The 27,094-nt window shown below is 47.1% G+C and overlaps 1 protein-coding gene across 7 annotated transcripts in view; it reads right to left on the bottom strand.

Annotated features, from left to right (window-relative positions):
* The window catches only part of KPNA1 (karyopherin subunit alpha 1), a 127,563-nt gene that overhangs the window by 24,182 nt on the left and 76,287 nt on the right, over nucleotides 1–27,094 (bottom strand). For 6 of the 7 annotated variants that reach the window (XM_045000847.1, XM_045000841.1, XM_045000835.1 and 3 more), the window contains exon 11: nucleotides 15,206–15,331. The exons of the other annotated variant lie outside the window; for it this stretch is intronic. In XM_045000847.1, the coding sequence (XP_044856782.1) occupies nucleotides 15,206–15,331 (126 nt within the window). The remainder of the gene's footprint in view (nucleotides 1–15,205; nucleotides 15,332–27,094) is intronic. 7 annotated transcript variants of the gene reach the window in all.

Raw genomic sequence — 27,094 nt, 5'->3', positions numbered from 1 at the left:
ATGACAGAAACCCAATTTTAGGTCTTGAAATAATACACAGACCCTTAAACTTACAGAAATAAATACAAATACATTTCAAAGCAGTCATTTTAATATGTTCACGATGTCATTGTTTATTCCTGTTTGTATGGTAACGGCTCTACACCATACCTCATCTTAACATAGGCAGCTTTCAAATGCTGTATGATGTGCATGTATGTAGAGAGGATATGTTAAGTCAACCACATTGGTGGTGTTTTCCTATATGATTCAAATGCCGTATTGTAGCTGTGTCGATCCCAGGATATAAGAGACAAAAGGTGGGCGAGGGAATATAAAAGATATTATAATAAAAGAGATTACCTCACCCACCTAGTCTCTCTCATATGATTCAGAGTTAAAGTTGCATTACAGATGTAAGTTTAACAAGAGTTTTAAGCCTTGATTTTGTAAGGTCACTGACATAGCAAAAATTAAATCAAAATGTAAATAGAGTATGATTTGAATTTTTCATGGTGATTTGATAAAAATGAACTGGTAGAATAATAAGAGTTCAAAAATCACCCTTTCTGGCAATTTTTCAATGGATTGTCTCATTTAATCTTTCTCCACATTGTTGCCACCTATATATAATTGATATGGTTGAAACCAGCACATGAAGAACATGCATCTATAGAGCATTTAATAAACTTTTAGAAAAAATGGAAAATACGTGCACAAAGCCAAACCCATCGTATATGACGACATATCTGCCATGGTGCAAATCCTCTGCCACTATTGAGAAACAGAGGGAGAGGCTGAACAAAACGGAAGCTTAGCTTTTCTTGCGCTGGGAAAGAGGATAACAGGAGTTCATATCTCAGCTCTTCTAATTGCTATTTATCTGTACAGACACTTCATTACCCTTATGTAAGAAACTGAACCCTGGTCAACCCTTTTGGGCAGCAAGCTCCAACCTGTCACCCAGTGACCTGCAAATTTTCATCAGAATAGGAGATAAACGCTGACAGAGGACCCCAGCCCTGGAATCCAATTTGCAAAATGTTGGGGTCCTTATTGGTTCACAGCTTCTATATAAACCCAGCACAGAAACACAAAGTGGTCTCCCTGCTTCAGACTGCTACCTCTGATACTTGCTCCTACTATTTGCTGCTGATGTCCTGGTAACCTGCCCCTGCCTTCTTCCTGACACCTGACTCTGGTTTGCTCTCTGGCTTGTCTCGGGCTCTGATCTCCTGGTAACCTGACTCTTTCCCTCACAGGACCCGGCCCCTTTTCCATGGTACTGGTACAGGGCCATGAGGAATGTGTGGCTCACAAAATCCTGGACTCTCAACATAAATGTGGCAGGCTCTTGTAACTTGTTGACTTGGAGGTGTATGGTCCTGAGGAGCATAACCGGGAACCTGCAGAAAATGTACATGCCCCAGTGCTTGTACAAACATCCCATAGGAAGCACCCCAAAAAGCCTGGTCCCACATCGCCATAAGAGTGCCCATTGGGGAGGGGGTGATGTCAGGAACTGCAGGTCTTGAATCCTGGTTGACAGGACTCTTTGGTGCTAATAAGCTCCAACCTGCCACCCAGTGACCTGCTAACTGTTGTCAGAGTAGAAGACCCCAGTCCCTGAATCCAATTGGCAGAGTACTGGGGGTCCTCATTGGTTCACAGCTTCTATATAAACTAGGACTGTCAAGCGATTAAAAAAAATTAATCACACTGTTAAACAATAATAGAATACCATTTATTTAAATAGTTCTGGGTATTTTCTATATTTTAAAATATATTGATTTCAATTACAACACAGAATACAAAGTGTCGAGTGCTCACTTTATACTTATTTTTTATTACAAATATTTGCACTGTAAAAAACAAAATAGTATTTTTCAATTCACCTCATACAAGTAGTGTAATGCAATCTCTATCATGAAAGTTGAACTTACAAATGTAGAATTTTGTACAAAAAAACCTGCATTCAAAAATAAAACTATGTAAAACTTTAGAGCCTACAAGTCCACTCAGTCCAACTTCTTGCTCAGTCAACCACTCAAACAAACAACTTTGTTTACATTTGCAGGAGATAATGCTGCCCACTTATTTACAATATCACTTGAAAGTGAGAACAGGGATTTGCATGGCATTGTTGTAGCCGGCACTGCAAGATATTTATGTGCCAGATGCACTAAAGATTCATATGTCCCTTCATGCTTCAATCACCATTCCAGAGGACATGCGTCCATGCTGATCACGGATTCTGCTCGATAACCATCCAAAGCCGTGTGGACTGACATATGTTCATTTTCTTCATCCGAGTCAGATGCCACCAGCAGAAAGTTGATTTTCTTTTTTGGTGGTTCGGGTTCTGTAGTTTCCACATCAGGGTGCTGCTCTTTTAAGACTTCTGAAAGCATGCTCTACACTTCCATCCCTCTCAGATTTTGGAAGGCACTTCATATTCTTAAACCTTGGGTCGAGTGACGTAACCTATCTTTAGGCATCTCACATTGGTACCTTCTTTGCGTTTTGTCAAATCTGCAGTGAAAGTGTTCTTAAAACGAACAACATGTGCTGGGTCATCATCCAAGACTGCTAGAACATGAAATATATGGCAGAATCCGGGTAAAACAGAATAGGAGACATAATTCTCCCCCAAGGAGTTCAGGCACAAATTTAATTAATGCATTATTTTTTTAACGCGCATCATCAGCATGGAAGCATGTCCTCTGGAACCGTGGTCAAGGCATTAAGGGGCATACGAATGTTTAGCATATCTGGCACGTAAATACCTGGCAATGCTGGCTACAAAAGTACCATGTGAATGCCTGTTCTCACTTTCAGGTGACATTGTAAATAAGAAGCAGGCAGCATTATCTCCCATAAACGTAAACAAACTTGTTTGTCTGAGCGACTGGCTGAACAAGAAGTAGGACTGAGTGGACCTGTAGGCTCTAAAATTTTACGTTGTTTTGTTTTTGAGTGCAGTTATGCAACAAAAAAAATCTACATTTGCAAGCTGCACTTTCACGATAAAGAGATTGCACTACAGTACTTGTGCGAGGTGAACTGAAGAATACCATTCTTTTGTTTGCCATTTTTACAGTGCAAATATATGTAATAAAAAATAGTGTGCACTGTCTACTCTGCATTTTGTGTTGTAACTGAAGTCAATATATTTGAAAATGTAGAAAAACATCCAAAATATTTAATATATTTCAATTGGTATTCTATTTTTTATCAGTGTGATTAAAACTGTGATTAACTGCGATTAAATTTTTTTGAGTTAATCGTGTGAGTTAACTGCGATTAATCAACAGCCCTAATATAAACCCAGAAGAGAAACACAAAGTTGTCTGCACAACAAGATTCTCCCGGCTTCAGACTGCTTCCCTTGCAATATCTGCTCCTACTGATTGCTGCTGATCTCCTGGTAATCTGACTTTGCCTGCCTCCTGATCTTGGTTTGCCCTATGGCCTGTCTCAGACTTTGACCTCCTGATATAGGATCCAGCCTGACTCCTGCTCTGACCACTAGGTCAGACTGCCCACATCCTAGTCTTGACACCTTATTATTCACTAGGCCTATGAACCCCAATCCATTTTAAAAAGTAAATTACTAAAAAACGTATGCAAGATCACTACAGGTGGCCAGGAATAGAACCCAGGCCTGTAAACATGACAAATGTGATCACTGCACTGTACTGCCTTTCAGACTGAATGAACAAGTTTTAGTTACCACATTTCAAACCACACTCCTGTCCAGGAGCCAGGAATATAATCCAGGGTTCCTGATCATCAGTATTCTACCACTGACTAGAAAAAGTTGTATAACCCACTAAGGAAGTATATATCAAATGCTCCATTGGCTGTCTACTCATGTAGTTCAAGCAGTAAGTGTGTATGCTAGGGAATGGAAAGTGAAGGGATTCAAACCCTGGTACTTGCCTATGTGGGGCCTGTTATGGTTGCATGTGATTCACACAGTGAGAAGACCTCACACAGGTTTTGTACTTAACTGTGACTACTGATGACCCACAGCTTTGCCGCTCACATCTGTGATTACATGGTAAATCTGAGTGATGGTTGGCAAGTGTGTGTGTATTGCACTGGGAGATGTGTTGAGTTGTGTCCGGTGCTGGCAGCAGGGTTGTGCTGAGAAATTTATATTGAATTGCACGGGTGGTGAATAAGGGGTATACTGCCCTGGGAGGCTAAAGTGTGTTTGGGATTATTGTATCTGCTTGTTGTGTGCGTGGTTGTGCTGATTTGTTTCAGGGTGGGAGGGAGGTGCTGCAAAGGGAGATGTGCTGATTTGTGGGTGGGTGGCCATTATAGGTGTGGCAGTTGGGTTAAGTAATCCATCATCTGTGCACTCTCCCTCATACAACCAATGAAACTGTTGCATGCAAATTAGCTACAGAGTAAGAACAGTGATTGGTTGCGTTATCTCTGATATCACAATCAGACTCTTGGCATGGCACAGATATAACATGCTTTACTGTAACTGTACACTGCAAAAGTATAATTCGTGAAGTCAAAATGGCAAAGAACTTAAAATTGGGATGGTAATAGAGCACAAAACCCAGTGATGATTCAACTTGGTGATATTCTGAACAGAAAGAGCCCTCAAACATTCTTGTAGCTGTTTCCATCCTTCACATTGCCTCTATAGGCATAATAATCGTCAGTGTGACACAGAGTGACATTCCTGGAATCTTATTATATTATCTGTAAACTATGGTGCAAGAATCCCCAAATTTCACATTTCAGTCATTTGTTGCACATTTTACTTGTGTAACCCATGGGTCAAATTGTATGTTGTGTTGCTCCCGTTGTGGGCCCCTCCATGCCCAATTCAGAATATGAGTCTGTTATTACTCTTGGATTGATAGCCTTGTTCTTTAGCACAACTTAAAAAATTGTGCTTTTAAATTCTGGTGGTCCTTGGTTCAATTCCCAAGGTCGAACAAGATGGCATTTGATACATTGACGCGTGTCACATACGGAGGGTTGACAGGTATGCTTTCATGGTGGCAGGGATGGAGTACCTAGAGGAAGGTGGAACGGAGTACATAGACCTGCTGGTGGAATGCAGGTACTCTGCTGCTGCTGCAGCCGCACCTAGCTGTATCCAGTTTCCAGAAGTCCAATGAGAAGCTATGGTGTGTTTCAGGATGTGCGTGGTGACAGATTGACAGGTTATGCCACCACTGATATATATGTAGGGTTGCTCTTGGTATACTTACTTTCCATAATTTTTGAATGGGAATAAAAGTTTATAGAAACGTTTATCGAGGCATGTTATAGCCTCTCATACCCTTCAGAAGGGTCGACAGTCAGGATTGGCTTCAGCAGCGCAGTTTCTCCTTCTGATTCCCAGGCAGGTGCAGCTCCCCTTCTCCCTGACTCTGGGGAACTATCCACTGAGGTACACCTAAAGCTGCATAAAAATTAAGAAATTAACTAACACAAACTATGCTTAATGACAGATTAGGCTGCATCTGGACACACCCCATCCACTGAAAACTTTAAAAGCATGGAAATAAAAAGGGGAAAAATTCTTGCATTCCTTTCCCAGGGCCGCCCGGGGGAGGGGGCAAAGGGGGCAATTTGTCCCGGGCCCCGGGCTCCGCAGGGGCCCCCAAGAGAACAGCGGAGGCTCCAGCCTCCGCCCCTCTCCTGGAGCCTGAGCGCATCAAGCGCCGAGGCTCCGCCGGGGCCCCTGAGCCCCGCCCCGCTCAGAGCCGCGTGGTGAGGGGGCGGGGCTGGGAGCTCCGGGCTGAGCTCCCAGCCCCGCCCCCTCACCACGCGGCTCTGAGCGGGACGGAGCTCAGGCCCCGCCGGCCGCACGCTGCGGCTGTTCCGGCGAGGCGCTGAGACTCCGGGTGAGGAGGGAGCCGGGGGTAAGAGGCTGGGGCCGGGGCGGGGGGGAAGCGGGACCCGCCGCCGAAGCGCAGCCCGGTCTTTGGTGGCGGGGGGCCCCTTCCGTTCCGGAACCCGCCGCCGAAGTGCCCCGAAGACCCGCGGCGGGGACCCCCCCCCCCGGCGAATTACTGCCGAAGACCGGGCTTGCACTTCGGCGGCGGGTCCTGCTTCGGCGGTAATTCGGCGGCGGGGGGGCTCCCCGCCGCAGGTCTTCGGGGCACTTCGGCGGTGGGTCCCGGAACGGAAGGGCCCCCCGCCGCCGAAGACCCCGGGCCCCCGGAATCCTCTGGGCGGCCCTGTCCTTTCCATCTTCATATTGCCTACAATATTGTTGATAATACATCAGAACACTCCAAAAAGCATTCACTTCCCATCTCCAACATAAGACTTAACTGTGACCTCATATGCTGTTATAAATTATACATACAGGTGCATATGACTCTGACATTTCATGCATTTTGGAAGTTATTTACCTTAACACTGATGAAGTCAATGCTAAGGTTTTTTGATAGAGTGTTAGTTTGATGAATTTGGTATAGGTATTGATTTTTGGTATCTGTTCAAGCTGGGAAGTGAAAGCCTTTGGAGTGTGTTACTGACAGTGTTGTAGGCAACATGAAAGTGGACACGAATGCAGGAGTCTTTCCTCTTAACTTCGTATTTCCATGCTTTAAAGAATTTGGATGGATGGGATGTGTTCTGATGTCATCTTAACCGTCACTAAATGTAGTTTTTGTTTGTTAATTAATATGGTTGAGGTAAAGCTGCTGGATGTTGGGTTTACTGAAACATTTAATTCTCTACTCAGTGTGCAACAGCAGAGAAGATTGCCAAAATATCCTGGTTTGCATTAAGAGAGGGATTACTTCTAGAGTGTTAGCAGAACTTTAATTAAGGGGTGCCTAAATGTTTCTAAGGCCTTGTTCATACTTAAGATATTAGTCACCTGTGAAATCACATGTAAATTTGTACCAGTGCAGTTTAACCTGGTACACTGGTAATAAAGATCTCCAGCACAACAAAGGTGCATTCAGTTACTCGACTTTGTGAAAAATTCTCTTTTTAGCCTAAAAATTTCTAGGCCTGGTTTTTGCCCAAGGATGAATTTTTGTGTGTGCAAAGTTTGCCCAAGAGTGAAATCCCATTAAGAACAAAGAAAATGAATAGGAACATTTTTACAATCTTTTCTTTAAAAATCAGGTCACCAGTGTTTGCCTGAAACCCCCATCTCTATAAGTAGGTATTCTTGCTGGGAAAGAGTTATGTGAGTTTTGTTAATGGTGCAGTTAGCTCATTATCACATCTGGATATAAAGTGAGGCTGGAGTAGCTCTAGGTTGGACCCATCGTGTAGGCTGAGCAGCCCTGTGGAAGGAAGTATTTGAGCAAATAAACTTAGGGGGTGACGAGGAGGAGGTGTGTAATGGATTTTCAGTTTCACTGAGTTATTTTTGTGAATAAAACCAAATCCCAAGAAGGGAATAATTTTAACTCACCACAGGTTGTGAGGGCTGTTTAAATCAAGCTGGAAAAGGGACAATTCTGTCTTATCTCTGAATTTTGATTTTAGGACAGCCTTCCCAATGGGGTATTTCCTGTCTCCATGACAACCACAGGCAGACCAGATCTTTGCTTGGAGCCTGGCCTAAGGCTGTCCTTCAGGAAGATCTCTCCAGAACGACAGCCTCCAAAGCTAAAAAATGTTTACTATAATAAAACTCAACTGAAACCATTTGCAATAAAGCACTGACATGAAGTTCAGGGATTTGGTAAAGAAACACACATCCTTTTCAAATATAACAAGTAAGCAATAGCCAAAACCAACAAACCAAATTAATCAACCAAAAAACCATTCACACTCTGGACATAATGCAATCCTCCGAGGAAGGTTCAGACTGACAGAAGGTTTTAGCATGAAGATTCACAGATAAGACAGAATTTTTTGCTTTCTCAGTCCCCTCCACATAAGACTAAGACAGTCTTCACAGTGGGATGTGAAAAGTAGAAAAAGTCATCTCTATGGAAGGAGGGAGGATTCAATTTACACAGGTAGAATTGAAAAGGAACTTAAGGGTTATGGGGGCACCCTGTGCCCTAACACCCTTCTACCAAACACTGCATCACCCAGGGTGAGGATGTTGATGTTACAGCATCAGAAGAAGTATGGATATGGAAGACCCTGAAGTAGCCTTACAGACCTCCTCATAAAATGCGTGTGATTACTCTGCAACACCCCCCACCCCAATTGCTGCTTTTTGCAGAGTGCATAATAATGAGACGATCTGTACCTCAGACTTTTAATGCCTCTGCTATGTACACTTTTATTCCTCTGCAGGCTTTGTTCACATCTAACGTATGCATTTCTACTTCCTTAGGATGTTTGAATTCAAGCAGAAGGGCAGCACTACCACTTCCTATTATATGAGGAAGACTGTGGTGCCTTGGAAATAGAGGCATAGCTAGTTCAAAGAACTACCATGTTTGATAGAACGTATAACTGAGAATTCACTGAGAGCATGCCAAAACTGTCTGGGACAAAGAATAATAAAGAATCCTTATTGAGGTTGCAGGAACAAACCATCCTGATGTCTAGCAAGAATAGTAAATATGGCAGGTGACCAGCTTGGCTTAACAGTGAAATCCTTGCTGATCTTAAACACAAAAAAGAAGCTTATAAATGACCAGGGAGGAGTACAAAAATATTGCTCAGGCATGCAGGAGTGAAATCAGGAAGGCCAAATCACACTTGGAGTTGCAGCTAGCAAGGGATGTTAAGAGTAACAAGAAGGGTTTCCACAGGTATGTTAGCAACAAGAAGGCCAAGGAAAGTGTGGGCCCCTTACTGAATGGGGGAGGCAACCTAGTGACAGAGGATGGGGAAAAAGCTAATGTACTCAATGCTTTTTTTGCCCGTCTTCACAAACAAGGTCAGCTTCCAGACTACTGCACTGGGCAGCATAGTACGGGGAGGAGGTGACCAGTCCTCTGTGGAGAAAGAAGTGGTTCAGGAATATTTAGAAAAGCTGGACAAGCACAAGTCTATGGAGCTGGATGCTAAAGGAGTTGGCGGATGTGATTGCAGAGCCACTGGCCATTATCTTTGAAAACTCATGGGATATGGGGAGGTCCCAGATGGCTGGAAAAAAGCTAATGTAGTGCCCATCTTTAAAAAAGGGAAGGAGGAGGATCTGGGGAACTACAGGCCAGTCAGCCTCACCTCAGTCCCTAGAAAAATCATAGAGCAGGTCCTCAAGAAATCAATTTTGCAGCACTTAGAGAACAGGAAAGTGATCAGGAATAGTTAGCATGGATTCACCAAGGGCATGCATGACTAACCTAATTGCCTTCTATGATGAGATAACTGGCTCTGTGGATGAGGGGAAAGCAGTGGACGTGTTATTCCTTGCCTTTAGCAAAGCTTTTGAGACGGTCTCTCACAGTATTCTTGCCAGCAAGTTAAAGATGTATGGGCTGGATGAATGGACTATAAGGTGGATAGAAAGCTGGCTAGATCATTGGGCTCAACGGGTAGTGATCAATGGCTCCATGTCTAGCTGGCAGCCAGTATCAAGCGGAGTGCCCCAAGGGTTAGTCCTCGGGCCGGTTTTGTTCAATATCTTCATTAATTATCTGGAGGATAGCATGGATTGTACCCTCAGCAAGTTTGCAGATGACGCTAAGATGGGAGGAGTGCTAGATATGCTGGAGGGTAGGGATAGGATACAGAGGGAACTAGACAAATTAGAGGATTGGGCCAAAAGAAATCTGATGAGGTTCAACAAGGACAAGTGCACAGTCCTCCACTTAGGACAGAAGAATCCCATGCACTGCTACAGACTAGGGACTGAGTGGCTAGGCAGCAGTTCTGTAGAAAAGGACCTGGGGGTTACAGTGGACGAGAAGCTGGATATGAGTCAACAGTGTGCCTTTGTTACCAAGAAGGATAACAGCATTTTGGGCTGTATAAGTAGGAGCATTGCCAGAAGATCGAGGGACATGATCATTTGGCATTGGTGAGGCCTAATCTGGAGTACTGTGTCCAGTTTTGGGCCCCACACTACAAGAACGATGTGGAAAAATTGGAAAAAGAGTCCGACAGAGTGCAATAAAAATGATTAGGGGGCTGCAGCACATGACTTATGAGAGGAGGCTGAGGGAACTGGGATTGTTTAGTCTGCAGAAGAGAAGAATGAGGGGGGATTTGATAGCTGCTTTCAGTTACGTGAAAGGGGGTTCCCAAAGAGGATGGATCTAGACTGTTCTCAGTGGTAGATGACAGAACAAGGAGCAATGGTCTCAAGTTGCACTGGGCGAGGGTTAGGTTGGATATTAGGAAAAACTTTTTCACTAGGAGGGTGGTGAAGCACTGGAATGGGTTACCTAGGGAGGTGGTGGAATCTCCTTCCTTAGGACTTTTTAAGGTCAGGCTTGACAAAGCCCTGGCTGGGATGATTTAGTTGGGGACTGCTCCTGCTCTGAGCAGGGGGTTGGACTAGATGACCTCCTGAGGTCCCTTCCAACCCTGATATTCTATGATTCTATGTCCACTGGGCGTGATGCTTTCAGTGAGAAGAGGAAGAGATCTGCCAACTGTGAAGCTGAAAGGTGGATATTAGGATATGTAGGTCAAGAATCTGCATATTGCCAGAGGACCAATATGTGTGACGAACCTCAGAATTCTGTTATGTGACAGTTATGAGAGATTCTCACGGGTTTCTTATAATGCAATATGACTGCAGTGATTAACTTGTCTTTCCCATGCTCAAACCATCATGTAAAAATACTAGAATATCCTTTGTCTGATATGGATTCCCCGTAATATCATCTAAACTCAAGTGATACATAGACATTATTTGTGAATTTCCTCAGAGATGCTAGGAAGGTGTTTATCATCTTCTTAAAGTAAGTGACTGTGGTTCCTTATTCTCAGCTTCCCTGATAATGGGTTGGACAACACTGGATATTGGTTTAGGATATGTCCCTGTTGCACTATGTTTTTTTGTTACATGTTGAGAGTTTGAGAGGAGGTTTGAGTTAAAAGATAGGGGATCACAGCCTCTGCTTTTGCATGTCTTCCTCACATCTCATATCCACACCTCTTCTGGTTTTCCAATTGGACCTGAATGCAAATAGCAATAGGTTTCCAGCCTGGTCTGGGAGGCACCTAAAGGCTAGATGATGTAGAGTGTATTCCCTCGTGTCTTGCTGAGCCAGCTGAACCTGTCTTTCCTTCTTGATATAGAACCCTGGGTAATCGACTGTGAGCTTTTGCCAAGGATATGAATAAGACAGTGCTGAAGGTTTCTGACTTTCTTAACAGCGATATACACACCGCTATTCTGAAGAATCATCTGCTGGAAATGGAGACATGAAGTTGATGGTCCATATCATGAGACAGATTGTACTCAACCTGGAGTACATGCCTAACCTGGGCTGTAATTGGCCCTTCCACTTATTCACTCAAAGCCATGTGTCTGAATTTTTTTCACAATGGCCGCTGGACCCAGCATAATATGAGAAGGTTGTCCAAACAAGGGTAGATATGTATCCATTTCACTTGAAGGGAGGGACAAAATGGCAGTTTGTGAATATCCATGTAGAAGTTGAGTACCTCCTTTCTGGACATTTTGAAAAATGCTTCTTGTAACAGAAGCTAAGTTATCTATGGTGACTCTCCCTGATTAGATGTTCAGTAGATCACCAGGAGGTGTATTTTCGTATTCTTATTGCTGTAATAATGGATTCTTGTGCATTGTCCAAAATATCTGTCTCTGCATGGAACTAGTTCTGTTGTTTCAATGTCTAGGAGATGGACTACTGCACTCTCCAGCCTGTGATAAGAATGGTTTTGCTGATGTGTTGGTTTACTTTAACTTACTTTAGGGAAAAGGTAAGCTTGTCCCTCAGACAATGAGCTAGTTCTACTGAATAGTCTTCGCTAGTTATCTCAAGTACCTGAAGTGGTTTACTTTCAGGTGAGGGCCCACCCTGAAGTGCCCCTCATGGGGGGAAGGGGAGAGGAAATCTGCTCAAACTTGGGAAACTCCAAACAAAAGAAGCTTTTGAGGTTGGATGGTTTTCCAGAGAATCAGACTCCTGCTCTTCCTATTACCAGGAAAGGCAGCAATGGCATCCTCCTACCATGTAATCTCTGTGCAAGAACCTGGAGGAGCAGTGGCTTCAAACACCTGCTGAGATAAGACAGTCTGAAGATTCTCTCTCACTGGAAGGGGAGACAGACTTATTCCCTTGCCCAAAGCCTCGGTGTCTGCTTTGTCTCTATGCTCTCCTCAAAGAGCTTACCAACAAAAAACTGAGAAAGGTATCAGATTTTAGCTTGCAATTCCATTTTCTTCAGGCAGAGCCACAGGCCCCTAAGATGTGCCTTTGGTAATTTTGAATGTACAGCAAACTGGAGTCGGGTAAAGCACCAGTCCCGAAAATGTTGCTTAGGAAATCTAGTTTAAAACAGAGTTTATGTAGGGGTTTTTTTTGCTGATGCTCACAATGGGCTCCTTATTGACTACTGCAGGCAAAATTCTCAGGATTCAAAATACTGCATCCATGTTTAGTCTGAGTGATCTTATTCTCCTCTGTAGGTTTGGTGGGAATACTCCTTCAGCTGATCTGACTACAGAAGCCATAGCAGGCTTCTGGCCTGGTCTCAGAGGAGGGAGCTTCCATGCAACCTGCTCAACTGTCTCAGCACGGACCTCATCCACATACAGCCTACGATCTGGTTTCACCATCAGCTGCTGTCTGCCATTTCTGATGTGGGAGAAGCTGAAAGTGCTGTCCTTCAAACTGTCCTCAGAAAAAAAGGTGTTTCCACCCCCACTCCTACTTTCTTTTGAGGGCAACTACACCTGTATTTCCCCCAAGTGGTTCAGCAAGAGCATCCACTCTCAGGGTCCCCTGGCTGCCACCTCTCATGGGTTGAGACCCACATCTCTCTCCATTCTGATTAGAGTAGTCCCTGTCTTCTCTTTGTTATTCCCAGCAAAAGATAGTCTGCCTAAACAGGCCTGTTTGTTTCTCCCCTCAGAGATGGTACACAGTGTAATTGCCAACAGTTATAAATTACCACCCAGCACTTCCTATGCAAGCCTATTTTATTCTTAAGGTAAAAACCATTACAGAGAAAACATTAAAATAATAAATACCTATACGCATACTAATAAACTTACCAGAGACCACCTCAATTGCCTCCAACATGTGCTCTTCAAGGTGAGTCTTTCAAACACAAAAGCAACCCCTTTTGTGGTCAACACGTCCATAGAATCATAGAATATTAGGGTTGGAAGAGACCTCAGGAGGTCATCTAGACCAACCCCCTGCTCAAAGCAGGACCAACACCAACTAAATCATCCCAGACAGGGCTTTGTCAAGCTGGGCCTTAAAAACATCTAAGGATGGAGAGTCCAGAACAGACTCAGCTCAGAACTAGCATACCCATGAAAAGTTTAGTCTACCTTTATACAGTTCAGGGATCTCTGATCTGGAGTTTCCAGGAGCAGATAATCAGTATATAATGGGTTCTTCTCCTCAGGGATAGCTTCAAAAGGCCTCCTAGGAAATCCACTTCACACATATTGTCCCAAACAGTCCTCTGAGGTTCCTAACATTTACATTAGTCATGTCCCTAGAAAAATTGCATACAATCCTACAATAACACAAACAACTGTATTTTTAATACAATGGACCCCAGAGGTATTAACCTAATTGAATAAAGTGTAATTTAAGTCAATAAAGTTTATTCAGGATACTGCAGGAAATTGCCATCTGTCACAGGCAGTTTTGAGACAAAAACCTCAAAGCCAATGAGGAAACTTGAGACGTGCAGTTTAAAATATTTTTTAAATCCTGTGAAAGCTCTGCCACAAAGTGAGACTTGCAGTCTGTTACAAGTGCAGATTGGAGGCAGACAATTCTGGAGAGTTCTTCCTGAGGGACAACCCTAACCCCAGGCTCAAAGCCACCAAAATCACCAGCATAAACACAACTATGCTGACAGAAGAGTGCATCTGTTCACCATAGCTGATGTTGTTTGAGAAATGTAGTATTATTGTGCCAGCAGGACTTATCCTCCTATTGGTATATGCTGCAATCACATTGGGGGGGTGGGGGTGTCTCTATACCAGCATAGCTATGGCTCTGGCACCACAGCCTCTGTAGTGTAGACATGGCCTTTAAATGAAATTTGTTCCTACACTGTAGCACTGAAGACAGCATGGTAAAAGATAGTTACCTTTTCCGTAACTGGTGTTCTTCGAGATATGTTGCTCATGTCTATTCCACAATAGGTGTGCGTGCTCATCACATGCACCGGTGTCAGAAGTTTTCCCCCTAGCAGTACCTGTAGGGGAGCACCCCTAGCGACCCCTAGAGTGGTGCCTCCATGGTGCAGTATAAGGGGCGCTGCGTGCTCCCCCCACCCTCAGTTCCTTCTTGCCAGACAACTCCAACAGAGTGGAAGGAGGGCAGGATGTGGAATAGACATGAGCAACACATCTCGAAGAACACCAGTTACGGAAAACTGAATGTCTCTCTCTCTTTTGGTCCAAGACTTGAACGACTTGCAAATTTTGCAGCGATTGCTGAGATGGGTTTCACCCAAACAGTGTAAACAGTCCATGTGCGGATCACTCACTGACACTGGTCATCTACAAGTGTTGCATGACTTAAAACCCGGGGCACGGGGCATGCCAGGGAGGAGAAGTCCTCAGCTTGAGGATCAGTGCTCTTCAATATCTTGGTAAAAACTGTTTTTGATTTTAATTGAGCTTGATAGGCTAAAACGAGGTACAATGGTCATTGGAATGAATTTTGAGGGAATGTAGACAAGAAGAAATTAAGCAAGTATTTGACAGAGTGGATTTCCAGAGTAGGAGGTGAAGTAAAGAACTGTTTGTGTGTTTAACCAAAATTTGGCTGTTGGGAGTATCTAACCACACTGGGTGTTGAGGGGATGAGATCACAGGGGATTGGTGGTTTTTGTGTTGTTTGTTTGCTGATCGGGCTTTCCCCCAGATTTTTGGTAGCAATTTTGTTTTCTTGCATTTAACAGCATTTTGCTTTCTTCTGGCATAAAACTTTTCCTCTCGTCTCAAGTGTCTGAATTTGAAAAAAAAAAACTTTAAAATCTTTTAAGCTAACAAATTCCATAGCAGAGATGGCAGCATTGTTAAAGCCTTCCACAAATACAGGCTGGTCATATATAAACTATAATTGCAATGCCATCTGATGGGCATTCCTCCTAGACTGAAGGACAAAGATCACTAAAGGAACATAGCTGGATGGGTTACCTGGATTTGTGCTCTGTTTCCAGCTGTAATGTTGGATATTGTCCAACATGCCTCCTTTTTGATAGACTCCTTAGGGCTGCTCAGCAAGTGCAATAAACTCTGCAGAGCTAAGCAATTCAGAATTACCTGGAGAGAGAGAGAGAAACACCTTAGACTGTGTCCAGAATACACAGCCATTTGACACAGGTAATCCCTAAAAGGAAAACACCATCACCAACATTTACCTAGCACTTTTCATGAGATGTTCCCAGAATGTTTCACAAAATAGTAATTAATCCCCCTTGCTAAGTAAATAAGTGTTGTCCTCATTTTATGGACAGGCAAACTGATGCACAGAAAAATTAAGTGATTCAGTGCAGGGACCATGTGTTCAATATGTATTTATACAGCACCTAGCACAATGTGAGGCCCTGGATCCAAATGTGGCCCTAATGAACATGAAGGAGGTTTTGTTTTTATTGGTTTTCTTTTTGCACTGAGACTCCTTAAACAGACAGACTCTGCATTTCTTAGGCTCTCTAATTCCCTGCCTCACTGTCACAGCCTGTGAGGCCTGGTCCACACTGTAACTGACTCCTGGATTCCAGTTGTGAACACCAAGATTCCCCCTGGAATGGATTTCTGTGACCGAGTTATATACGAAAGAAGCTGGTTGTTAAATACAACGTTAACATAACCCTCAGATATGGGCTATAAACAATGCATTTTAACAATTAGAAAGATCACACAACTGGCTGAAGCACTACTTCTGTTAAACTGAAACACAGTGTTTCTGGTTACTATTAACCGGTCTTCCTACCCAAACTCAGTGTTATGAAACTGAAGAAGATATATCAAAATGATGTATTCTCATACACAATATGTCATCAGTGAACTAATGAACTAATTACTGGGTTAGGAAAAGATAGTTACCTTTTCCGTAACTGGTGTTCGAGATGTGTTGCTCATGTCTATTCCACAGTAGGTGTGCGTGCTCACCACATGCACCAGTGCCCGAAGTTTTTCCCCTAGCAGTACCCGGGGGAGAGGGGGCCGGAACCCCTGGAGTGGCGCCTGCCTGGCGCGGTATAAGGGGAGCTGCGCGCTCTCCCCACCCTCAGTTTCTTTTTGCCAGACAGCTACGGCAACGGGGAAGGAGGGCGGGATGTGGAATAGACATGAGCAACACACCTCGAAGGACACCAGTTACGGAAAAGGTAACTGTCTTTTCTTCTTCGAGTGATTGCTCATGTGCATTCCACAGGAGGTGATTCCAAGCTATATCTGTTGAAGGAGGGTAGGAGTTCACAAGTTCCAGGGATGGAGTACCACCCTGCTGAACCCGGCGTCATCCCTGGTTTGGGAGTCTATCGCATACTGCAAGGTAAACGCGTAAACTGAAGACCACGTGGCGGCCTTACAAATGTTCTGTATAGGGATGTGAGCCACGAAGGCAGCCGATGAGGCCTGCGCCTGCATCAAGTATGTCCTCACAATGGGTAGCGGCGGGACACCCGCCAGCTCATAACAGGAGCAGATGCACAAAGTGATCCGGTTGGAAAGCCGCTGAGTGGAAATCGGCTGGCCCCTCGCGCGCTCAGCTGAGGCAACAAACAGTTGTGAGGACTTTCTAAACGGCTTGGTTCGCTCGAGGTAGAAAGCCAGAGCCCGCCGCACATTGAGCATGTGGAGACAGCACTCCTCACTAGTCGCGTGAGGCTTGGGGCAGAGGACTGGTAGAAAAATGTCCTGACTCATGTGGTAGGCGGAGACCACCTTTGGAAGGAACGCGGGGTGTGGGCGGAGCTGGACCTTGCCATATACGGCGGCTTGGAGGTCAGGGCCTTGAGCTCCAGGACCCGCCTGGCTGACGTGATAGCAACGAGGAAGGCCACGTTTCACGAGAGGTGAGACCAGGAACACATGGCTAATGGTTCAAATGGGGGTGCCCCATAAGACGAGCCAGCACCAGATTCAGGTCCGATTGCGGACCAGGGGCTTAGAATATGGGTAAGGGTTTGGACTGGCTTTAAGGAACCGGCTGGTCATAGCATGGGAGAACACAGTGTGTCCCTGCACTGGGGGATGAAAGGCCGATATGGCTGCCAGCTGCACCAACTGACGATGGTGCCAGGCCCTGGGCCCTCAGGCAGAGGAGGTAATCAAAGATAAGCTGGATCGGGGTGGCTGGTGGGGACACACCTTGGTCCGTCATTCACCTAGAAAACCGAGACCACTTCGCCATGTAGGAGCAGTGAGTGGAAGGCCATCTACTTTCGAGGAGGACGCACTGAACCTGTGCTGAGCATGCCCTTTCCTCGCCACATAGCCACTGAGCAGCCACGCCATGAGGTGAAAAGCTGCCAGGTAGGGGTGGAGGAGGATGCTCTGGTCCTGAGAGAGCAGGTCCAGGCAGAGTGGCAATGGCCACGTCTGAGCCACCGCCAGGCCCGAGAAGGTCCCGTACCAGTGCTGCCTAGGCCACGCTGGGGCAATGAGGAGGACCCTGGCTTTGTCAGTCTTCATTTTCTCCAGGACCCTGCTGATCAGCGGGACGGGGGAAAGGTGTAGAGAAGCTGGCCTGATCAGGACAGGATAAAGGCATCAGAGATAGCGCCCCTTCCTAGGCCCCCCCCGGAGCAGAACCGAGGGCACTGTCGGTTCTGCCGGGTCACGAACAGATCCACCTGGGTAGTTCCCCACCTTTGGAAGAGCTGGTGGACCACTTCCGGGTGTAGAGACCACTCGTTCTGAGAGCAGAAGTCCCGGCTCAAGCGATCCGCCCTCACGTTCTGGGCGCCCAGCAGGTGAAAGGCTTTTAGGTGGATGTCGTGGGCTATACAGAAGTCCCACAGGCTGAGGGCTTCATGGCAGAGGATCAGGCCCCGCCTTGCCTGTTGATATAGAACATCAAAGCTGTGTTGTCCGTGAGAACCCTGACTACCTTGCCCTTCGGGTGCAAGCGGAAGGCCATACACGCCAGCCACACTGCCCTGAGTTCCTTGACATTTATGTGAAGGGTCAGGTCTTGCGGAGACCACAGGCATTGGTTCTGAAAATTCCCCACATGGGCCCCCCAGTCCAGGTCCGATGCATCGGACACCAGCTCCAACGACAGGGACCTGTCCCTGAACAGGACCCCTTGGAACATTTTGCTTGGTGCAGACCACAACCGCAGTGAGGTGATCACCGAGTTCGGCACAGTGAGGACCTTGTCTATTCTGTCCGTGGCCTGGGAGAACTGCAAGGACAGCCAGAGCTGGAGGGGCCTCATCCTGAGTCTGGTGTGGCGGACCACATACGTGCATGCCAACAAGTGACCTAGCAGCTGCAGGCAAGTCCTGGCTGTCATCACTGGGAACCTTGTGATTGAGTTGATGAGCCCTGTCAGGGTCTCAAACCTGTCTTGGGGGGGGGGAGAGGACCTGGCCAACGTTGTGACCAGGAACGCCTCGATAAACTCTATGCGTTGGACCGGGACTAATGTGGACTTGGTGGTGTTTACCAACAGGCCCATGGTGGTGCATGTGGACAGGAGTGCCACATGATCCCTCACCTGTGATCAGGAAGTGCCCTTGACCAGCCAGTCATCCAGACAGGGGAATATCTGGACCCCCTGGTGCCTGAGGTAGGCCGCTACCCTTAGAGAACCCAGGCTGGGGGGGCAGGCCAATACTGCCTTTGCGGGCGCTTTTTATAGTCCCGCTGCTTCTTCTGGGCAGTCTCGTATTTAGGGAGGGCTGCCTGGGCGGGAGCCTGCTGCAGCTTGAACTTGGATTTTGCTGGAGCAGGGACATAGAAGCCCAAGGTCTGGAGGGTTGTGCAGGAGTCTTTCATGCTGTACAGCCTTGTGTCTGTCTCCTCCACAAACAGCGCCTTCCCGTCGAAAGGGAGATCCTGCACGGACGATTGCGCGTCGCTGGACAGCCCAGAGAGCAGGAGCCATGACACCCGTCTCATGGACACCATCAAGGCTATTGACTGTGCAGCCATGTCTGCTGCATCCAAAGCGGCCTGCAGGGATGCCCTTGTGGCCGCTGCCCTTTCCTCCACGAGCACCTTGAACCAGGGATACAGCCCGTGGCTTCGATCTGTCCGGCCCCACAACCAACATTGCATCGGGCGGCAGGATCCCGGCTGGCAGGAGCCTGCAGCAGGAATCCCAGAGCAGTGGCAGGCTGAGCAGTTCAGCCCGCTGCTGTCCTGGTGTTCCTGCCGCGGGCTCCTGCCAGCCTGTTTCAGTCCGCTGCCAGCCTGGGTTCCTTCACCCAGGCCAGCCGTGGGTGCTGGGTGAGGTCAGTGGCGGGACCCCGGCTGCCAGGAGCCCGTGGTGGGAACCCCAGAGCAGCAGTGGAACTTCATGATGTCACTGCATTCCTGCCAGGGTCGCAGAGCCAATGAGCACACAGTAGGTAGGTTAGTAGCGGCAGAAGGAACCGGATGTGTGATGAGTCGTTGTTTCCCTCAGTTTTTGTCTTTAGCGCGTGTCAGACTAGTGACACACATATTCGTTGTGTTTAAGTCCATTGCTATTGGGGCGATTATGTCGGGAAAAGGACAGAAGAGAAAGGCTGATTCTGAATGTCACGTGTTTAAAGAACAATGGAGTGTGGACTATTTTGTTATTGAATCAGGCAGTAAAGCATTGTGTTTAATATGTAATGAAACTATTGCAGTGCTAAAAGAAGAGAAAGTTACTCACCTTGCAGTAACTGAGGTTCTTCGAGATGTGTGTCCCTGTGGGTGCTCCACTCTGGGTGCTCCACTCTAGGTGACGGTGCATCCCAGCGCTGTCGATCGGAGATTTTTGGTAGCAGTGCCTGGTTGGGGCGCACGCACCCAGATGGTATCTCCCGTCCAGCTGGAATCTTCCAGGGTGCGTGCGCCCCACACCCTTCTCTACCGTGGAGAGTATCTCAGTACTCCAAAGTAGAGGGGAGGAGGGCGGGGAGTGGAGCACCCACAGGGACACATCTCGAAGAACCTCAGTTACTGCAAGGTGAGTAACTCTCTCTTCTTCTTCTTCGAGTGCTGTCCCTGTGGGTGCTCCACTCTAGGTGAATGTATAGCAGTACCCACTACGGTTGGTGGGACTTTGGAGATACGGCAGGAAGTGCTGAAGATAGTACTGTATGACCTACTATTGTGTCTGCCGTGGTGTCTTGCGTTAAAGCATAGTGTTTTGCGAACGTGTGTTCAGATGACCATGTAGCTGCTTTTCAGATATCGGGAATGGGAACATTGTGTAGGAAGGCAACGGATGCCGACTTGGCTCTAGTGGAATGAGTTCTTATGCCTTCGGGCGGTTGAAGATTCTTCACACGGTAACAGGATCTGATGCAGTCAGAGATCCACTTGGATAGACGTTTAGATATAGCCGTGCCTTTTGATCTTTTGGCAATTGAAACGAAGAGTCATGGAGACTTGCGAAATGGTTTAGTCCTGTCTAAATAAAAGGCAATTGCTCGCCTGACGTCGAGAGTATGCAGGGTTGCGTCCTGTGGCGTTTTGTGAGGTTTGGGGTAGAAAGTTGGTAAATATATAGGTTGGTTGAGGTGGAAGGTCGATACCACCTTAGGAAGAAATTGAGGATGTGGTCTCAAAGTGACTTTATCTTTGGAGAAGATTGTGTATGGAGGGTGGGCCATCAAGGCACTTATTTCTCCAACTCTCCTTGCTGACGTTATGGCAACTAGGAAAGCCACCTTCATGGACATATGGAGATCAGAGGAGGTAGCCAAGGGCTCAAATGGAGGTTTCATGAGAGCATGAAGAACGAGGTTAAGATTCCATGTAGCCACTGTTGCGTGAATTTCAGGGTAGAGATTTTGCAGGCCAGAGAGAAAGCGTTTAATGGTGGGGTGTGTAAAGAGTGAGTACCCATCCAATAGTTCGTGGAAGGTGGTAAGCGCCGCCAGGTGCACTTTGATGGAGCTAAGAGAAAGTCCATCCTGTTTCAGTTCGAGGAGATAATCTAGAATGTTAGGAAGGGTCACATTGTTGGGTGCTAAATGTTTATGTGAGCACCAAAGAGCGAAGCGCTTCCACTTCTGAAGGTAGGTTTTGCGGGTGGAGTCTGTCCTACTGTGCAGGAGGACATGTAGGACTTGTTCGGAACAGGCTAGTTCATGGGTTTGGAACCATGAAGGAACCAGGCCGTGAGTTGGGGATGAAGGACCCGCCCGTTGTCCTGGTAAAGGAGGTCTGGCCTGTTGGGGAGAGCCCATGGGTGACGGGAGGACATGCGGAGAAGGTAAGAGTACCACGTCTGTCTTGGCCAAGCCGGGGCAATAAGGATGACCTGGGCCTTGTCGTCCGCGATCTTCCGAATAACCCTGTGTAGTAGAGGGATAGGCGGGAAGGCGTACAGGAGGTAACTGTTCCATGAAATGAGGAATGCATCCCCTAGGGATGCAGTCCCGAGTCCCGCCCTGGAGCAAAACAGGGGGCATTTTCGATTTCGGGTCATGGCAAAGAGATCTATTGATGGACTGCCCCAGTGGGAGAAAAGGTGTTGGAGTACTGTGGGGTGCAGTTCCCACTCGTGTTCTGTGGAGAAGTGCCTGCTGAGTGCATCGGCAGTAGTGTTGTGGCAGCCTGGTAGATAGGAGGTGATGATCTGTATTCAATGTTGTATGCACCAATTCCAGAGTCGAATAGTTTCCATGCAGAGGGAATGTGATCTGGCACCCCCCTGTCTGTTTATGTAATACATACATGCTATGTTGTCTGTTAAAACTCGCAGGTATTTGTCCTTTATAAGGGGAAGAAAGTGAAGGCAGACTCTCCTCACTGCTCTGAGCTCTAGGAGATTTATATGTAGATGCGTCTCTGATGGAGACCATCTGCCTTATGCCCTGTGTTCCCCTAGATGCGCTCCCCAACCTATCAGGGAAGCATCTGTGGTGAGCATGAGCGTTGGGGATCGTTGCTGGAAGGGAACCCCTGCACAGAGGTTTTTTGGACTTGTCCACCATTGTAGGGAAGTTATAACATTGGGAGGAGGAGTTAACAGCATCCCTAATTGATGTCTGCTCGGTTTGAAACTGGAGTTGAGCCAGCTACATCTCATATGTAGCCTGGCGTGTTGAACCACGAAGGTGGTAGCTGCCATGTGGCCAAGGAGCTATAGGCAGATTCTTGCTTGCGTCCTGGGACGAGTAGAGAGCGTGCGTATGAGTTGTGTGATAGCCAGGAATCTGTTGTATGGGAGCGAGGCCCTGCTCTGGGTTGAGTCGAGATGAGCTCCAATGAACTCTATCTGTTGCGTAGGTACTAGGGTGGATTTTGGGGTGTTTATTTGGAGGCCTAGGCTGCGAAAGAGGGAGATGGCGAGATGCGTGGCTTGAAGTGTGTCGCCATAGGAGTCGCCCTTGATGAGGCAATCGTCCAGATAGGGGAAAAGTGTGACTCCATGTTTGCGGAGGTGAGCCACTACGACAGCTAGGGTCTTGGAGAAAACTCTTGGAGCCGTGGAGAGTCCGAAAGGAAGAACTCTGTATTGGAAATGATCCTGACCGATTGTGAATCGTAGGAAGCGTCTGTGAGCTGGATGAATCGATATGTGGAAGTAAGCGTCTTGTAGGTCAAGGGCTGTGAACCAGTCCCCTTGATCCAATGTGGGTATTATTGTGCCCAGGGTGACCATCTTGAATCTTTGTGTCCTCACAAATTTGTTCAGTCGGCGTAGATCTAATATAGGCCTCCATCCTCCGGTCTTTTTCTGCGTTAGAAAGTAATGGGAGTAGAAACCTGTCCCCTGGTGTTGCGGAGGTACAGGTTCCACTGCGCCTAGTTGCAGAAGGTGAGCCACTTCTGTGCGAAGTAATTGCTCGTGGGAGGGGTCCCTGAAGAGGGATGGGGAAGGGGAAAGGGTAGGGGGGTAGGATATAAAAGGGATGGAGTAGCCGGTCTGAACTATTTCGAGGACCCAGCGGTCCTGTGTGATCCGCTGCCAGGCACGTTGGAAATACTGGAAGCGGTGACCAAATGGGCAAGTAAGTGGTGGAATCAAAGGGTGGTCGTGCAGACCCTCGACCAAAGCTTCAAAACTGTTGTTTATTGCCCTGTGGATGGAAGGTGGTGGCCTGATTTTGATTTTGTCTGCGCTTGGGTGGTCTAGTACGATTCCTAGTTGTGTCGTATGGTCTGGATTGAGGGCGATAGTACTGATGTGTGCGTGGTCTTTGGTAGGGTTGGTATCGCTGTCTCCTGGGGAGAGATGGTTGAATGCCCAGGGTGCGCAGTGTCGCTCTGGAATCCTTCATGGTATGGAGGAGTTCATCAGTTTTTTGGGAGAAGAGTTTGTCCTTGTCAAAGGGGAGATCCTCCACTTTAGTCTGGAGTTCTTTAGGAATCCCGGATGCAGAAAGCCATGAGGTTCTGCGCATGACCACAGCAGTTGCGGTAGTACGGGCTGCTGTGTCCGCCGTGTCTAAAGACGCCTGTAGGGCCGTTCTGGAGATCAGTTGTCCCTCAGACAGGATTGATTTGAAGTCTGCTCTTCTGTCCTCTGGTATGTAGGAGACAAATTCGAAAAGCTTATTGTAGTTGTCGAAATCATAACTAGCGAGGAGGGCAGAATAGTTAGCAATCCTGAACTGTAGTGTAGATGTGTAAACCTTGCGTCCGAGGACATCAAGGCGTTTAAGGTCTTTGTCTTGAGGGGTGGGTCGATATTGTGACTGTTTGATCCTCTGTGCAACTGCATCGATGACAAGGGAGTTCGGTGGTGGATGAGAAAATAAGAAGTCTGCGTCCTTTGCAGGAACGTAGTATTTACGTTCAGCCTTCTTGCAGGTTGGTACCAAAGAAGCTGGGGTTTGCCAGAGAGTGTCAGCTGGCTCCATGAGTGCTTCATTTATAGGGAGCGCGATTTTAGATGGCGCAGACGGTTGAAGGATCTTAAGGAGTTTGTGTTGCTTCTCCTGAACCTCTTCTAAGGGAATATCCTGGCTGAGTGCAACCCTCTTAAAGAGTTCTTGGAACTGTTTGCAGTCATCCACCGTTTGTGGAGGTGAAGGGAGGATGGCTTCCTCTGAGGCTGGTGGAGAGTTAGGGTTAGGCAAATCAGGATATGGTGCGTAGCTCCCCGGCTCAGGAGGGGGCTCAGGCACCCTGGAAGTGGATGGAGCAGGAGACTGAGGTACCGAAGGAAGATGATTGGTAGGAGGGTTCTGCCAGGGGTACCACTGCGGCCAAGGCATGGGGTAGGAGAACCCAGGTATCATCCACGGGGGGGCAACGTAGGGAAACTGAGGCTGCTGAACTTGAGGCGTGACCTGAGGTGGTATGGGTGCCTGTGGAGGAGAAGCAGGAGGGGAGAACTCCGCTTGCTGTTGTAGTTCAAGGTCCCCGTCGGTGAACGCCAGTTCAGGTGGAGAAAGTGGCAAGTCAAGGAAGGAGTCGTCCGCATCCAGGAGCGGAGAGTGAGGCTCAGGTGGCACTAAAAGGTCACTTTGAGTGAGCAGCTGTTGTTCCTGCTCTTTAAGCTGAACTAAGTCTGCTCCCTGCTCTAGCTCTTTGCTAGGAGAGAGTGACAGAGAGTTTCCTATAGAGTTGTGCTTTGACGTGCCCTGCAGGGGGTCCGCTGCTGGTGCACGGGTCACAGAGTGGCTGGGTGCCGACGCTCTTCACGGTGCCGAGGCTGATCGCGCTGTCGGCACCGCTGCTATTTTTGTTGCTGAGGCAGAGCGCGCGGGCGGGATCGCGGCTGCTTTCAGCGCTGAAATTGACCAGGCTGAAAGCAGCGCGGCTGTTCCTGGTGCCGGTGCTGACTGCGCTGTCGGCACCGCGGCTGTTGCTGGTGCCGAGGTACGTGGTGCCAGTGCCGTAACATTCCTCGGTGCCGAGGAGGAACGAGGAGTCCGCGCCGCGGCCGTTTGCGGCGCTGAGGGAACCGGACGAGTAAGTAGCTTCCCAGCGCGGGAAGTCTGGTCCCTGCCTGTCAGCTCTGTCAAAGCAGCAGCTGAGGCATGTGAAGAGGCTGAAGCAGCAGTACTTCGCGCTGTCAGCAGACGGGGTAGGGATCTCGCAGGAGACCCCTTACCCTTGTTAGAGTCTCGGCTTGTGAGACTTTTGTGCTTCGTGCCTCTGCTCCAGGGAGGGTGAAGCGACGCTCCCCACCGGTTCTGATCTGGCTGGGGAGCGTGTGGGAGCGGGTTCCACTTTTCCCATCTCCGACAGTGGCTGCAGGGATTTCTCCATCATAATGATCTTGAGGCGCAGATCCCTGTTTGAGGCTCGCACAGTGTTGGCACTTCGTGAGGATGTGGGTGTCCCCGAGGCACTTTACACACTGGGAGTGACCATCTGACCGTGGCATGGAGTCCTGACAGGAGATGTATTTCTTGAAGCCTGAAGCTCCTGGCATTATGAGTTCGAGATAGGCGAGGAAAGTGTCTCAAGGGGAGCCAAGCCTGAGGGTTTTTTGTTTTTTTTTTTTTACACTAAGTAACTATGTAACTATACTAAAGGAAGGGAAACAACTGGGAATTAATTAATAACTATTTCTATGTTTTCTATAGAGATCAGGGAAGAGAAGGTAGCACTGCCCCGAGTCCCGTCTTCAGCCGAGGATGGTTGAGAAGGAACTGAGGAGGGTGTGGGGCGCACGCACCCTGGAAGATTCCAACTGGACGGGAGATACCATCTGGGTGCGTGCGCCCCAACCAGGCACTGCTACCGAAAATCTCCGATCGACAGTGCCGGGACGCACCGTCACCTAGAGTGGAGCACCCACAGGGACAGCACTCGAAGAAGAAAACAACATTCATAGATATTATGAAACCAAGCACTTGTCGAACTATTCTCAATTTACGGGAAAGCTACGTTCAGATAAATTAGAATCCATGAAACGTGGCTTATCGTCACAACAGTTTATATTTAAGAACAAATCCGAGAACGAAGCTGCAACAAGAGCTAGCTTCCGAGTGGCACACCTATTAGCAAAACGAGGAAAACCATTTACTGATGGTGAGCTAGTTAAAATATGTATGATTCAAGCTGCCGAAAAAATATGCCCAGAAAAAGTAGATTTATTTAAGACAATTAGTCTTTTGGCGAACACAGTTGCTCGCAGAATCAAGGACCTTGGCAGCAATATAATTTTCCAGCTGAATGAAAAGGCTAAGAAGTTTGAGTGGTTTTCCCTCGCATTTGACGAGTCAACTGATGCTTCCGATACTTCGCAGCTGCTGTTGTTTATTCGTGGTGTTGGTAGTAATTTTGAAGTTACGGAAGTACTAGGTTCTGTGTATAGTATGGAACAACCACAGGTGAAGAGATTTTCAAAGAAGTTGAAGTCACTTTCTCAATACAACCAGCAATGGAAACAACTGAAGTGCATTACAACCAATCGAGGTAGAAACGTGCGGTTCAAAAAAAGGTTTGGTTGGACAAATCTACAAAACTTGTGAAAGTGTGGGCTGTCCCAAGCCTAAGATTTTTCATTGCATTCTTCATCAGCAAGCATTGTGCAGGAAATATTTGAATTTGTCATGTGTTATGCAACCCACAGTTTCAACCGTGAATTTCATTCACTCACATGGACTTAACCATCGTCAATTCCAAGAATTACTGGTGAAAACAGAATCAGAATATCACGATTTGCCCTACCACATTTCAGTTCGATGGCTTAGCCGTGGAAAGATTTTTGTCGTGATTTTTTTAGCTTAAAACTGAAATTGAAATGTTCTTAAATAAAAAAACCCAACCTCTACCTTTATTCACAAACATTGAATGGCTTTGGAAATTAGCTTTTTTCATAGATTTGACCAAGCACATGAATGACTTCAACATTAGACTACAAGGGGAAAACGGTCTTATCTGTGACACATACACCCAGGTGAAATCATTTAGGCAAAAACTTGTTCTTTTTGAGTCCCAACTGATGAGGGACTGCTTTGCTCA

Source organism: Mauremys mutica, chromosome 1 (assembly GCF_020497125.1).
Source record: "Mauremys mutica isolate MM-2020 ecotype Southern chromosome 1, ASM2049712v1, whole genome shotgun sequence".
Classification (NCBI taxonomy): Eukaryota; Metazoa; Chordata; order Testudines; family Geoemydidae; genus Mauremys; species Mauremys mutica.
Note: the sequence above shows the minus strand (reverse complement) of the source record. Positions and strands in the feature narration are given on the sequence as shown.